At 44.4% G+C, this 16474-nt stretch overlaps 1 protein-coding gene across 1 annotated transcript; it reads left to right on the forward strand.

The window, feature by feature from the left end:
- Nucleotides 1-11863: 11863 nt before the first annotated feature.
- Nucleotides 11864-12559, forward strand: LOC138368957 (zinc finger protein 436-like). Its single transcript, XM_069331684.1, has one exon. It carries the CDS (start codon nucleotides 11864-11866, stop codon nucleotides 12557-12559), a length of 696 nt encoding a protein of 231 aa, XP_069187785.1.
- The last annotated feature ends 3915 nt before the right edge of the window (nucleotides 12560-16474 follow it).

Consider the following 16474-nt stretch of genomic DNA (forward strand, 5'->3'; position numbering starts at 1 on the left):
TGACGTGTCGTGTCTGACTGCTGGCGCCAACATGGCGCGCTGCCCGGACCCCCTTCCTTTCGTGACGTCACTTTCGCCACGGGAAGTTCTCATTGGCTCCCGGTGACCAATCCGGTGTCACTGACGTCACACCGTTTTGGCGGGGAAACAGGAGAGCCAGCACCATCTTGGCTTCCTAAAGGGCCTAAACCACAGGCCAAAATATTATTGTTTCACAAATTTCTCGGCTCTCCGAGAACACTCCACTCTCCCACATATATCAAATTGATGCCTGCGACGTAGAGAACGCTTGGGAAAAGTGGACATGACTCTTACTGCAGGCGTGGGAGAAATATAAGGGAGGGGGGGGAACACCGTCACATACCCCTCCCCTTAAAATAAGAGTCATGTCTGGTTAGTGCATACGGGATAGGGCATCTGCTGCTACGTTGTCCTTCCCCTTGATGTGCTTGATTTCCAGCCGGTATTCTTGCAGTAACAACGCCCACCTCGTCAGACGTTGGTTGGAATTCTTCATCTTGTATAAAAATGTGAGAGGGTTGTGATCTGTGAATACCAGAACAGGTCTCGCCCCTCCTCCCACGTACACATCAAAGTGCTTCAGGGCCATAACTAGCGCCAATGCCTCCTTCTCAACGGTGCTATAGGCCCGCTGGTATTTTACAAACTTCTTCGAGTAGAATGCTACTGGCCTATGTACTTCACTCCTTTCTATGTACTTCACTCCCCTATTCCAACGTCGCTGGCGTCCACGTACAGGATAAAACCGGCTGAAAAATCTGGAGATATTAATACCGGGGCCTCCGTCAACAATTTCTTGGTCTTTTCAAAAGACTCTTGGCAGGCCTCTCCCCATCTCCATCTTACATTCTTGGAGAGTAGCTCGGTCACCGTGGAGAAATTCCGGCAGAACCCACGATAGTACCCTATCATTCCGAGGTACCTTAGCAACTCCTTGCGCGTCTTGGGCACGGAGTATCAGCCTTTATGGCTGATACTTTGTTATCAACAGGAGTGACTTCACCTTGGCCGATGACAAAACCGAGGTACTCTAAGTGAGCTTTCCCAAACTCACTCTTGGCCAAATTTACAGTCAAGTTGGCCTCCTCTAGCCTTCTGAATAATTCCCCAAGTCTCTCCAGATGCGTCTTCCAATCGTCGGCGTACACGACGATGTCATCGATGTAAACCGTGCAGCCTGCGGCACCCCTTAACAGCTCGTTCATCATTCGCTGGAAGCAGCTGCCGCTGTTTTTCATACCAAAGGGCAACACCTTGTACTGGTACAGCCCGTCAGGAGTTGCGAAAGCTGATATCTTCCTGGCCTCAGGAGTGAGAGCGATCTGGTAGTACCCCTTGAGTAGATCGACCTTGGATACGTACCGTGCACTGCCCACCTGGTCAATGCAATCGCTCACCCTCGGCATGGGGTGAGAATCAGCCACTGTGATGGAGTTCACCCTCCTGTAATCTGTACAAAAGCGGTAGGTTCCGTCGCTTTTCCTCACCAACAAGCATGGGGAACTCCACTCACTCTTACTGGGCTCCGCAAGGTCGTTCTCAAGGAGGTACTCCACCTCCTTTCTCATCAGCTCCCGCTTCTCCCCCTATACGCGCTCTGCTTGACGGGCCTGGCGTCCCTCACCTCCACCTCGTGCGTCACACTCCTGTGTCGTCGGGGCACGTTGGTGAAGAGGGAGGCATTCTCTCTCAGCAGGTTCGTCAGGTCCGCTCTCTGTTGCCCTTCCAGATGTAACAGCTTGTCCTTGATGTTTGCCAGACTCTCAGTGTTGGTGAGACGGGTGCCATCCGCCCTGAACCACTTTCCTTCATCCTCCAGGAGTTCTTGGTCCACTTGTACGCACAGGACCGTCTTCTGCTGGGGTTCTCGGGTCATCGTTCCGTCCTGCCTGGCGGCTCCTCCTTCCACAGTGAAGAAAGGTTTCAGGCGGTCTACGTGACACACCTGCTTCTTGCGGGGTTTATCCGGCTTCTCAATTTCGTACCACATAGGCCATAACCGCCGCAGCACCTGGTATGGTCCCTCGAACCGCGACTCGGTCACCCTACCTTTACCTGGCAGCAAAACCATCACCTGTGACCCGACCTGGAACTCCCTCTGCGTAGCTCTCTTGTCGTACCACTCCGACATCTTACGCTGCGCCTCCTTCAGGTGTTTCCCAGCTAGTTCCTTCGCTAGGGTGAGACGTTCTTTGAACTTCTGGACATATTCATTCACCGTTCCCACGGTCGCTCCCGGTGTCCATTGTTCCCTCAGCATGGACAGAGGACTTCTCACCTCGTGTCCATATACTAGCTGAAATGGTGAGAATCCCAATGATTCTACCACCGCGTTCCGTATGGCAAATAACGCGGGGTAAACAGCCTCATCCCATTCAGCCCCCTGTTCTGCGCAGAATACTCTCAGCACGGTTTTCAAAGTGGAATGGAACCTTTCGATCGCCCCCTGCGACTGCAGTCGGTAGGGCGACGATCGAATCTGAGTCACTCCCCATCCTGTCACCGTCTGTCGGAACCATTTAGATTGAAATATGCTTCCGCAGTCTGTCTGTATCTCTCTGGGCATCCCCACCCAAGCGAAAAAACGTTGTAGTTGGCCGGCTACTCCTTTCGACGTCAAACGTCGCATCGGGACGGCTTCTGGAAATCTAGTGGACGCACACATTATCGTCATCAGGTAGGTATTCCCTCTCTTCGTCCTTGGCAAAGGACCCACCCCGTCAACTAGCAGTCGCTCGAAAGCAGGCCCAAACGCTGGAACAGGGATCAATGGGGCCTTTGGTATCGCGGACTGGCTCTTCCCGGCCCTCTGGCACGGTAAGCACGTCTTACAATAGCGCCTCACCTCGGAGTCCATACCTGGCCAGTAAAAGTAATCCCTGATCCTTCGCAGCGTCTTAGTCACTCCCAGGTGACCTGCAGAGTCCACGGAGTGCGATAGGTCCAACACGGCCGCTCTGCACTGGGCCGGCAACACTACCTGGTGCCTCGTACTTAGAGACTCTTCTCCGGCCTCCACCCTCACAGGTCTCCACTGCCTCATCAGCATGCCGTCTTGAAGGTAAAAATGAGTAGCCTTCTCAGGACCAACACGTCCTCCTTTGGCCTCACTAATCAATTCGGGGAACTCCTCCTGCTGCAACTGTCCAAGACGAGTGCGGTCTACCCCTAGAGAACTGGTGAGGGTCACCTGCAACTCACCATTCGGGCTACCTTCGCCCTCCGCTCGTTCTCCGGGTCCTACGAAGAGGTGATCTATTCCCAGGCTGTCGGACGTCTCCTCAGCCCCATCAGATCCACAACCTCCTTGTTCTTCGCGTTGTCTCGGTATCACAGCACAAACTGGGAACGCCACCGGGGCGATTCCCTTCTCGTCCCCACAGGCGTTCAACTCTCCGCCCGTCTCCTTGTATTGTTCTAGGCACTCTTCGCCTTTCACGAGATTCGGAAGGACATATCCTCCACACGCGTCATTCCCCAAGATGACCTGTGCCTCCATCTTGGGCATTGATGTACAGACCCCCACCACAAGGGTCTGGCAGCCATAGTCGGAATTCAACGTTACCTGGTGAAGGGGCATCCTCACTGGGCCTCCCACAGTGGTCACACTTGCCACCCCCACACTGGTACTTTCGTAACCCTCGGGGAACAGGTTTTCACTCACCAGGGTAAAATCAGCCCCAGTGTCTCTTAGCATCTTCACTGGGATGGGGTCTGCGTCCCCCATCCTTACGGTTCCCTGACACACGAATGGGTGAACTTTCTTCTCCCCACTCAGCACGGGTTCATCCCGCACTCTCTCGGCCCTCTGGTCCTCGAACATCACTAAAGCAACGTGTCCCCGCTGCTTAGGGGACACGCTGCTTAGGGCGTCTGCATTCCCGCGCGACGTGTCCGATTATTCCGCAGTTGTAGCAGCGGACCCTCGGCGGAGACCATCCGCCACCGCTCGCCTTAGCACTGCCTTCAGAGGCCGTCGCTCCCTGTGTCTTCCTCGCCCCACTTGTCGTTTCCTTCGTTGCAGCAACAGCTCCCGAGCTCTCAGCTTGGTTCTTCTTGATCGGCTCTACAGCACCTTTTGATCCTCGGGTGTCCCAACTTGAGAGGTGGGACTTGGGAGAACTCGCTCCTGTCCTCCATCCATCCGTCCTTCTATAATTCCTATTGTTTCCGACGTATACGGGTGGTCGGTGCTGTCCCTCTCGGCGTGGGCGTAGGGCTTCTTCTAACATGTCGGCTCGGTCGGCTGCGGCCCTCAGGTCCTTAATGTCCGCCTCCTTTACCCTCACCCTGATCTCAGGAGAGAGCTCGGACATAAACTTTTCCATGACCATTAGTTCCTTGACCTCTTCGACCGACCTCGCTTCTTCAGAGTCCAGCCACTTAAGGAACTTTCTTTCCATGTCCCTCGCCGTCTCCGCATAAGATTTTCCTGGCGACCGGGTACATTCTCTAAACCTCTTCCGGTAACATTCCGGCGTGAGCTTGAATGAATGGAGCACAGCTCGTTTTACCGCATCGTAGTTAGTGCATTCTTGGAAGTCGAGCATAGTGTAGGCTTCACGAGCTTCACCTGTGAGCCTCCCTTGAACCAGCTCTGCCCACTCCGCCCTCGGCCACCTCTTCAGAGCTGCAACCCTCTCGAAGTGGTCGAAGAAACTTTCGGCTTCACTAGGCACATAGACCGGCAGGTCTCGTTCCCTCACTCGTCGGTCTTCCTGTTGCGGCGGAGCAAGTGCACCTAATCCTAGTTCAGCTCGCTTCAGCTCCACCTCCTTGTTGGCTTCTATTTCCAGTTGTCTCAGTCTAACTTCTCGCTCGTGTTCTTCCCTGCGTAGCTGTGCTTCTCGCTCTTGTTCTTCCCTGCATAGCTGTGCTTCTCGCTCTTGTTCTTCCCTGCGTAGCTGTGCTTCTCGCTCTTCTTTGCGCTGCTGTGCTTCTTCTCTCCTCAGCTGCGCTTCTGCTTCTCGCTCTTCTTTGCGCTGCTGTGCCTCTCGCTCTTCATTGCGCTGCTGTGCTTCTCGCTCTTCTCTGCGCTGCTGTGCTTCTTCTCTCCTCAGCTGCGCTTCTGCTTCTCGCTCTTCTTTGCGCTGCTGTGCCTCTCGCTCTTCACGCTTCAGTTGTACTTCCAGCTGCAACTTCATTATTTCCAGCTTAATGCTGTGCCTGCTGCCGCTGGATCCCCTGCTGCTTCCACCAATGCTCAGGTGTTCACCCACACTGGCAGGTGTTTGGGGCCGTTCCTCCCCCAAAGCTTCGTCTCGTGCCCTGAGCTGTGCCATTATCTCTAATCTTCTTTCTCCTACTCTGGCAGATCTCAGCTTTATTCCAAAATGATCTGCTATAGCCTGTAACTGTGCCTTGGTGCACTCTTCCAGCACCTGTTCATCTCTAGTGTCAATAAACCTCGTTACTTTATCATCCTCCATCTTGTGCTATGAGTGATAACCTGCACCTGATCTCTAACACCACTGCCAATTACCACCACTGCCAACTTTACTTCGATCGAAATCCTAGCAAGGTCGCCAATGTTGGGGTATTACAGTTCTTATCTCTTTACTCTAGGTGAGCAACAATATCTCAAGGTCACTCACCGTAGCCCTGCGGGTCTTCACTCTAATCCTCTCGGCGCCACTGCACGCCAGGAGAGTATCCCAGTCAATCCCAACCGGCCTTCTGATTGAGAAGGAGTGGGAACACACTTCTTGTTTACTTAACTGTTGTGTGGCCCGCCCCAACAATAGGGCTTTACTATTAACCACAAGGTCGCCAACTGGTGTTTTCGGTGTCCAGTAACACCTCAGTGGACTGGTGGAATTAGTGGTAGCCTTGGCAAGGTCACACTCAAAAGATCAGGAATCCGGCAGGTACTTACTCTTATCACTCTTTGCTTTCCAGTATAATATAGCCACAAGATCAATGGAGGGGATGATATAAACACAAAAGTAATTTTGTATTTTACTTAAAATTCATGAAAGATGTCACAAGGTCATATCAATAAAAAAATCAGCTGATCCTGGCTGTAGCCCGGTCGTTCCCACGAATATTATGCACTCACTAAGTGGCAACACCTCCCCCTCTCGTCAATGTCAAGATCAGCTGAGCGCCTGGCTCCGCGCGAAAGTTTATTGCTTGTTTTCTAGATTCACGCGCGCTGTTTCTTTAAGTTCTCCAATGTTACTAGAAACTCGCACACTCGATATTGGCAACAATAGCACGTATTACTTAGTTACACTGTACTCGGGCTCAAACAGTCGTTTCTACAATCAATGCGACAATGACTCACTGTAATGGTTTTCACTGCCCTTCATTCAATGATATATTATGAAGTATTTAACACTGGAGTTTTCAGTACTTCCTTTCGTGGGCGATAACAATAATTCACTGTACTCACAAATGATTAATCACTGCATGAACGTAGACACATATAATGTATACAAATCAGACATCAATAAATGGTAAATAAAATAGTTTCTGGGCACACAGTCTAACTTCCAAATACTGGCATAATATTATATATAATTTATCACTATATGGTCACATCTAAGTCTCTAGAAAGATATACAAAACACAGTAAATTTATCACTTGTTCCGGGTGCCTGTACACACCAATAATAAACATGAATATTATAAGTACTCTTGATAGTACTATCCTGCACACTGGTGCTTTATTGTGACATGGGTGAGACTTGCTCACGACATAAAATCCTCAGGCTAGATAATATAGCCGAATAATATAGCTAACTAAAGGGGAATGGGGAGGAAAACTAGAAACACCTACTTCAACCTATCCTCAGATGAGAGTTGAGTTGTAGCTCCTGGTTCTGGTGTCGGGAACGCCCCCACACACACGTTGTCGTGTCCTACCGGAACCACTCACCGTCCCACCATTTAGCGCGTCATCTCCGTGCCTTCTTCCCTGCAGGTCCGTACTCCTCCTCGACTTCTTGAAGGGTTGGAGTCGGTCTCCTGGCCGTCGACTTCTCCCAGCTGCGGCTGCCGCCTACGTCTCAGCTGCAGTCGTCCGGATTCCCAAATAGTCCTCTTCTTCCTCAGCTACCCAGTGGCTCTATCAGCCACTACGCCGTCACGAATGGGTGAACTGCCGCAGACGTCGCCTACGTCACTGCACAGACTTCACTTCTTCTTGCACAGTACCTGACTGGAGCACTTGTTGCTCAATAACCGTCGATTCCCTCTCTGGTTCAACACATGAACAACTGTCGAACTGACAGGACCAATCGTCGCACGTCCAACATCTTTGACGTGTCGTGTCTGACTGCTGGCGCCAACACGGCGCGCTGCCCGGACCCCCTTCCTTTCGTGACGTCACTTTCGCCACGGGAAGTTCTCATTGGCTCCCGGTGCCACATTGCTGTCGGAGACCAATCCGGTGTCACTGACGTCACACCGTTTTGGCGGGGAAACAGTAGAGCCAGCGCCATCTTAGCTTCCTAAAGGGCCTAAACCACAGGCCAAAATATTATTGTTTCACAAATTTCTCGGCTCTCCGAGAACACTCCACTCTCCCACATATATCAAATTGATGGGAACGTCAAGAACGGGAACGTCAAAGGGACCTCGTCTTGGAGAGTTGTGAAAGACAGGGGCCTTAAGAAGACTTTGATAAAGCCGCCTTCAAACGCCATAGCAACTTCTAATTCATTTGACGTTTTGGAGGACGAGTGCTGTGGAGAGACTGTGGATCGCGCAGAAGGGAAAGCAACGAAGAGAAAGGAAGCGCAGGCCCCTCAGAAAGTAAAGGAAGTACCTAAGCAAACATTAGTTGTGGGAGATTCCCAGATAAGGTATTTGGATAGAACGTTTTGTGCTAGAGATAGGGGGAACAGGTTAAGGGTTTGCTATCCCGGAGCTGGCATTGGTGATATTATAAACAACATGAATGATATTATGGCTGGTAATGGGAACAATCCCATTATTTGCATTAGCGTGGGAGGAAATGATGTTGGTCGAGTTAGGAGTGAGGAACTGATTCAGAGGTATAAAACAGCCATAGAGTTAGTTAGGAGCAAGGGAGGAATCCCGATCATATGTGGCATTCTTCCAAGAAAGGGAGTGGGAAATGAATGCAGAAGGTAACTGCAGAAGGCCTATTGGCCCATTCGAGGCAGCTCCTATTCTATAACCACCCAATCCCACTCATATACTTGTCCAACCCGCGCTTGAAACAATCGAGGGACCCCACCTCCACCACGTTACGCGGCAATTGGTTCCACAAATCAACAACCCTGTTACTGAACCAGTATTTACCCAAGTCTTTCCTAAATCTAAACTTATCCAATTTATACCCATTATTTCGTGTTCTGTCCTGTGTTGATACTTTTAATACCCTATTAATATCCCCCTTGTTATGTCCATTCACCCACTTGTAAACCTCTATCATGTCGCCCCTAACTCTTCGCCTTTCCAGTGAATGCAACTTAAGCTTTGTTAATCTTTCTTCATATGAAAGATTTCTAATTTGGGGAATTAACTTAGTCATCCTACGCTGGACACGTTCAAGTGATTTTATATCCATTCTATAATATGGCGACCAAAACTGAACTGCATAATCTAAATGGGGCCTAACTAGAGCAAGATATAGCTTGAGAACCACACCAGGTGTCTTGTTACTAACGCTGCGATTAATAAATCCAAGTGTCCGATTTGCCTTATTACGAACATTTATGCATTGATCCTTTTGTTTTAAATTCTTACTAATCATAACTCCCAGATCCCTTTCGCAATCCGACTTCGCAATCACAACACCATCTAGCTCGTATCTTGTAACTCTATCATCATTACCTAACCTCAGAACTTTACATTTATCAGCATTAAACTGCATCTGCCAATCCTTTGACCATTTCAAAACCCTATCTAGATCAACTTGAAGTGATAGTGAGTCCTCCTCCGAATTAATTTCCCTACCGATTTTCGTATCATCGGCAAATTTGCAAATGATGCTACTCAAACCTGAATCTAAATCATTTATATATATTATAAACAACAGAGGTCCCAGGACAGAGCCTTGAGGCACTCCGCTTACAACATTTTCCCACTCTGACTTGATTCCATTTATACTAACTCTCTGTTTCCTTTGGTATAGCCATGCCCTAATCCAGCTTAATATAGCACCCCCAATACCATGAGACTCTATCTTTTTAATCAGTCTTTCATGTGGCACTGTATCAAAAGCTTTGCTAAGGTCAAGGTATACAACATCGCAATCCTTACCACTATCAACTGCCTCAACAATGCTAGAATAAAAAGATAACAAATTTGTTAAACATGAACGGCCATTTATAAAACCATGTTGAGACTCAATTATTAATTTATGTTTTTCAAGATGAAGACGAATTTTATTTGCTATTATAGATTCGAGTAACTTTCCCACAATAGACGTTAGGCTAATTGGTCGATAGTTAGACGCAAGTGATCTATCTCCTTTCTTAAAAACTGGTATCACATTAGCAACTTTCCAAAACTCTGGCACTCTGCCTGACTCTATTGATTTATTAAATATGGTTGACAGTGGGTCACAAAGCTCCTCTTTGCATTCTTTAAGCACCCTGGCAAACACTTCATCCGGCCCTGGGGATTTGTTTGGTTTGAGTTTTACTACTTGTTTAAGAACATCCTCCCTGGTAACTGCTAAACTCGTCAACCTGTCCTCGTCCCCACCCACATAGACTTGTTCGGCTGAAGGCATATTGTTAAGTTCCTCTTTAGTAAATACAGATACAAAATATTTATTAAAAATACTACTCATCTCTTCATCACTATCTGTTATTTGACCTGTCTCAGTTTTTAATGGACCTATCCTTTCCCTAGTCTTGGTACGATATAACTGAAAAAACCCTTTAGGATTTGTCTTTGCTTGCCCTGCTATGCGAACTTCATAGTTTCTTTTTGCTTTCCTTATCTCTTTTTTAACATTTCTAACCAGTTGTACGAATTCCTGTTCTAAAGTGACCTCCCCATTTTTAATCCTTTTGTACCAAGCTCTCTTTTTACCTATAAGGTTCTTCAAATTCTTTGTTATCCACTTTGGGTCATTAGTATTCGATCTATTCAATTTGTATGGTATACTACGTTCCTGTGCTTTGTTTAGAATATTCTTAAATAAGTTATATATTGAATCCACATCGAAATCCCCATTTAAGTCACCTATCGCTGGGTTCATGTCTCGCTCCAAGACCGGCCCCCACCCCATACCCAAGACTTTCCAATCAATTTGACCCAAAAAATTTCTTAGGCTATTAAAATCAGCTTTTCGAAAATCTGGCACTTTAACAGAATTTTCTCCTACTGGTCTATTCCATTCTATGCTAAATCTGATTTCTTTATGATCACTGCTCCCTAGCTCACTCCCTATTTCGATGTCATTAATTTGCGTTTCCCTGTTAGTTAACACTAAATCTAAAATATTATTTTCCCGTGTTGGTTCCTTAATGTGTTGCGTAAGAAAGCAATCGTCAATTAATTCTAGAAAATCTTCTGCTTCACTATTCCCTGTTTTGTTCAACCAGTTTATTCCGCTAAAATTAAAGTCACCCATGACATAAATACTGTTAGATCTAGATGCTCTAGATATTTCATCCCATAGATGCTTTGCTTCCATTCTGTCTAAATTTGGTGGCCTATATATTACTCCTATTATAATATTATTAGCTTTTTCGTTTAATTCAATCCAAATAGTTTCTGTGTGTGGCTCTGTTTTGATTCCCTCTTTGAGACTACATTTCAAATTGTCCCTAACATATATGGCTACTCCACCTCCTCGTCTAATATATCTATCTGTGTGAAATAGTTTAAATCCATATATTTGATATTCAGCTAATAGTTCTCTATTTTCTACATTCATCCACGTTTCGGTAAGTGCAATAATATCTATTCTTTCTGTGCAGACAAGAGCATTTAATTCGTTAATTTTATTTCTTAGACTTCTACTGTTAGTGTAATATACCCTAAGTGAATTGTTATTTTGCGGACCTTCTCTTTCCCTGATCGTTTTGCCAATTCCTTTCTCCCACAAACACATACTTTTATTACCTCCTTCCTCCAAATCAATTCCCATACCTCTATCTACTAACAGTTTAAACCCAAACAAACACCTCTAACCACTTCTTCCAACGAGTTCGCAACAGCAACAACCCCAGCTCTCGATAGATGCACCCCATCACGAGCATACATTTCATTTCTTCCATAGAAGTGTTCCCAGTTGTCTATGAAAGATATTGCATTTGATTTGCAATATCTTTCCAGCTGGCAATTGACACCAAGTGCCCTCGATATCCATTCATTTCCCACTCCCTGTGCATCTAATGCAGAATGTCGTTGCTGCATTAGATGCACATTCCACCGCGACTACAATGATTAGAAAAGCTGTTGAGGAATGGGACTCATTAGTGAGCATTCTGCATCTACATCCGCCACCAGATAATGTTAATAAAACAAGATTAAAACCAGTGCACTAAAACAGAAGCGACAAATAAGCAGGGAAAAAAGGAGAAGTCCTCTCCTCCATTTTAAACTTAGACCTTAATATCACAGGAAAAAGGTTATCATGTATAACCAAACTCAATTACGGGCTCACCATAGCCCGTGCTACATGGACACTCCGTCCTGAATAGCTAAATCTTTAACAACAACAACAACAACAGTCAGCTAACATGTCCCCTACTATCTGGCGACTCCACATAAATACGTGAACAACATTATCACCCCTCAATCGGCTTTAAACAAGCAATAAGAGAATATTTATCATCTCTTCTCTTAACCTTTACCTCTGGAAGGGTTTCGACCCAAGCAGAATCAATCAATACCTCATTATCTTCTTAATATGAGTGATAAACTCTACGAGTGTCAAGCGTGTGGGAAAACATTTAGTCGTCTTGGAAATATGAAGAACCACAAAATGGTGCATACTGATCTTAAACCTCGCACTTGTCTCGAATATGGTGAAAGTTTCTGCCAAACTGGAACTCTGAAAAAACTCAAGATGGCAAATTTGGGTAGTAAATCATATGAGTGTTTTGAGTGCGGAGAAACGTTCAGCCGAATAAAAAATTTAAAGAAACACAAAATGATGCACAAAGGTGAAAAACCCTTCAGCTGTGATGTTTGTGGAAAGAATTTCAGTACCCGTCGAAATATAATTAGGCACTTGTTAGTACACTCTGGTGAGAAATCCCACGAGTGTCCAGAGTGTGGGAAAAGATTCTCTCGATATGACTTTTTGAAGAAACACAGAATTGTGCATACGGGTGAAAAGCCTCATAGGTGTGATGTATGTGGGAAAAATTTGAGTAGTCGTAGCAGTCTAAATGATCACATGTTAATGCATACTGGAGAAAAACCTTTCATGTGTGATGAGTGTGGAAAAAGTTTCAGGTATCGTAGCCATATAGTTAGGCACATGATGGAGCATTCTGGTGAGAAACCTTACGAGTGTCTAGAGTGTTGTAAAAAATTCTTTCGAAATGATCATTTGAAGAGCCACCAAAGAGTGCATACTAGAGAAAAATTTCAAGACTGAGAAAAAGATTCATTCAACTTGGAGCTATGAAAACACACAGGATTATGCAAACAAGTTTGGTCAGTTTATGATAAGATTTCTCATAATTTCGAGTGAAATAGATTTCATTTTATTGCACAATATGTTTATAATTACTAGAACATAATATGTATTTTATTGGTGTAAGTAATAAAATTTTTATCCCACTATCAAAGCTTCTTTTTCTTCCTACTCTTGGTGATATTGTTTCTATGAAAACAGGTTAAATTTAAGACTTAAAATATAGGTCCTTAAATTTAACCTTAATTTAGGTTAAATATTGTGGGAACCGACCTGTGAGATTTATATTTATTTAATTTATATGAATTTATATTTACGTTAATTTATATACTTCGATAGCAATTTGTATAATGTTAAGTGGACTGTATTTCTGCAATAATCTCAATCTCACAAATCGATCCTCTACACATTAGGGGGGTTTATTAAATTAATATATATGCAGCCAATCAAACTACAGTATTAACTACATACATTGAAAAGGTTCCTTATCTTATAGTACAGCAGGTTAGTCCACCAGGTATAACTAGGGTGTAGACGCCAAATTATCCTCTTTGAGGTAGCTTCCATCACCCAGTAACTGATGCACAAAGCATATGCTTCCTCGTCTTGACCTGTCAAAAGGGCGCTAGCTGTAAAGCCAGATTCTATATATGACAAGTATTTCAGAGAAAACTGTACATGGAACATTAAAGACCTGGCTTGAAATCCCACGAGTTTTTTAATCCCACAATTACTTTTAGTTTGAGGCTATGTCGCGTTCTAACCGGCTCACCCTACCCAATGACATTAATGGCCACTAATGATAGATAATGGGTTTCGGAAAGAACACTTAACTCGATTTGTAGACATCGTGTTGGAGATGGTACACCTTTGGTTTCCATAACACTACATCCAAGTAAAATTAACAGGAGCCGAATTTGCTCCCGTGAGCCTCTGGTCTAGTATCAACAATGGCCGCCCCTTCCTCACCCTGATGCCTGGCTTACATTGTCCACATGACAGAAAGTGATAGAAGGGTCACATTTACTCTACTCTAATATTGATAATTAAGTTAATTTATATGAAATGTTTTATGATGGTAAAGTCCAAAGACTAATGTATTTAAGAATAATTCCCACCATAATAGGTGGAGAATTTATAATAGTATGTGGTGATGATATCCCGTTTTCTATAGACGGTAATTCCACTACAAGTTACGTTTTCTATGGTTAACTTGTTTATACAACACAGCTATTATCTGTATGTATGATATATTAAATGGTGTCGGATTTTCCGACAAATATTGCTAAGGAAATTTAATCCTCAAAATTAAGCACTCAAAATGGATTTTATGATGACTTACCTATTAACTGCCAAAAAATACTGTAACAAAATTAAGAGAAAACTAATAAGATCATATGAAACTTCAAGTGAACTATTTGGATAGAACTTTTGTGCCAGAGATAGGAGGAACAAGTTAAGTGTTTGCTATCCAGGAGCTTGAATTGGTGATATTGTTAACAACATGAATGATATTATGACTGGAAATGGGAACAAACCCATTATCTGTATCAGTGCCGGTGGAAATGATGTTTGACGAGTTAGGAGTAAGACACTGATACAGAGGTTATAGACAGCTACAGAATTAGTTAGAAGCAAAGGAATCCTTATCATAAGTGGCATTCTTCCAAGAGATCGAGTTAAAAATGAATGATTGTCGAGGGCACTTGCCGATTGGACAAATATTGCAAATCAAATGCAAATATTGCAAATCAAATGGATAACTGGAAACATCTATGGAAGGAAAGACATGTGTGCATCTATCTAGGGATGGGGTTGCTGTTGCGAGCTCATTGGAACCTGTTGTCATAGGGTTGTTTAGGTTTAAATAGTTACTAGATAGTGATAGGGAATTGATATGGAGATAGGAGGTAATAAATATATGAGTTTATGAGGAAAACAAATTGGCAAATGAACCTGGAAAGAGAATTGCCTCAAAATAAAAATTCAATTAGTCATATATTACTTGAACAATGTGAGTCAAAGCAGAAGATTTTCTAGAATTAATTGACGATGGCTTTCTTACGCAACACGTAAAGTAACCAACGCGGGAAAATAATATTTTAGATTTAGTGTTAACTAACAGGGAAACTCAAATTAAGGACATCGAAATAGGGAGTGAGCTAGGGAACAGTGATCATAAAGAAATCAGATTTAGCATAGAATGGAATAGATCTGTAGGAGAAAATTATGTTAAAGTACCTGATTTTCGAAAAGCTAATTTCAATAACCTAAGAAATTTATTGGGTGAAATAGATTGGAAAGTCTTGGGTATGGGGTGTGGGCCGGTCTTGGAGCTAGACGTAAACCCAGCGATAGGTGACGTAAAAGGGTTTTTCGATGTGGATTCAAAATATAACCTATTTAAAAATATTCTAAGCAAAGCCCAGGAACGTAGTATACCATATAAATTGAATAGATCTGTTACGGACCCGAGTCCAGCGTCCGAGCACGGAGCAGTGACGACAACGCCATCTGTGGGTCAGCTCCCGAAACCCCCCTCCAAATGAACGACGCCATCTAGCGAGGGCGGGATATACCGGCCACAGGGGCTGGTTTCCCGTCTTAATCAGCTCGTAACAGCCGTTGCTGACCTCTGGTGAAGTGACGCTTAGACAGCAACGCCATCTATGGAGTGGATAGGTGGGCGTTTGTGTCTAAGCCTGTAAGTGAGGTGCCCTAGAGTGTCACCACTCTAGGGCACCTGAGATATTTATGGTAGTGGTTAATATATATATTTAAATTTGTGTATTTGTATCCCTTCCCCTTTAATTTCACTTGCGTTACGGAACACACCCCTTGAAAGCCACTACTAACTTGGGGCCGGATACCCAAACTCCAATAACATCAGAGAAGAACCCCAGTTGCGACCCAATAGGGCCGTAACAAGATCGAATACTAATGATCCAAAGTGGATAACAAAGGATCTGAAGAACCTTATAGGTAAAAAGATAGCTTGGTACAAAAGGATTAGGATTGGGGAAGTCAGTTTAGAACAGGAATTCATACAACAGGTTAGAAATACTAAAAAAGAGATAAGGAAAGCAAAAAGAAACTATGAAGTTCGCATAGCAGAGCAAGCAAAGACAAATCCTAAAGGATTTTTCCAGTTATACCAGACATAGATTAGGGAAAGGATAGGTCTATTAAAAACTGAGACAGATCAAATAACAGATAATGATGAAGAGATGAGTAGTATTTTTAAAAAATATTTTATATCTGTATTTACTAAAGAGGAACTTAACAATATGCCTTCAGCCGAACAAGTCTATGTGGGTGGGGACGAGGACAGGTTGACTAGTTTAGCAGTTACCAGGGAGGATGTAATTAAACAAATAGTTAAACTCAAACCAAACAAATCCCCAGGGCCGGATGAAGTGTTTGCCAGGGTGCTTAAAGAATGCAAAGAGGAGCTTTCCGAGCCACTGTCTACCATATTTAATAAATCAATAGAGTTAGGCAAAGTGCCAGAGTTATGGAAAGTTGCTAATGTGATACCAATTTTTAAGAAAGGAGATCACTTGCGTCTAACTATCGACCAATTAGCCTAGCGTCTAGTGTGGGAAAGTTACTTGAATCGATAATTGCAAATAAAATTCGTCTTCATCTTGAAAAACACAAATTAATAAATGAGTCGCAACATGGTTTTACAAATGGCCGTTCATGTTTAACAAATTTGCTATCTTCTTAAGAACATAAGAACAAAGGTAACTGCAGAAGGCCTATTGGCCCATACGAGGCAGCTCCTATTTATAACCACCCAATCTCACTCATATACATGTCCAACCCATGCTTGAAACAATCGAGGTACCCCACCTCCACCACGTTACGCGGCAA

This window comes from Procambarus clarkii, chromosome 26 (assembly GCF_040958095.1).
Source record: "Procambarus clarkii isolate CNS0578487 chromosome 26, FALCON_Pclarkii_2.0, whole genome shotgun sequence".
Lineage (NCBI taxonomy): Eukaryota > Metazoa > Arthropoda > Malacostraca > Decapoda > Cambaridae > Procambarus > Procambarus clarkii.

What these genes read in the sequence shown, in the direction of transcription:
- LOC138368957 (XM_069331684.1), top strand. Translation starts at nt 11,864, where the DNA reads ATGAGTGATAAACTCTACGAGTGTCAAGCGTGTGGGAAAACATTTAGT.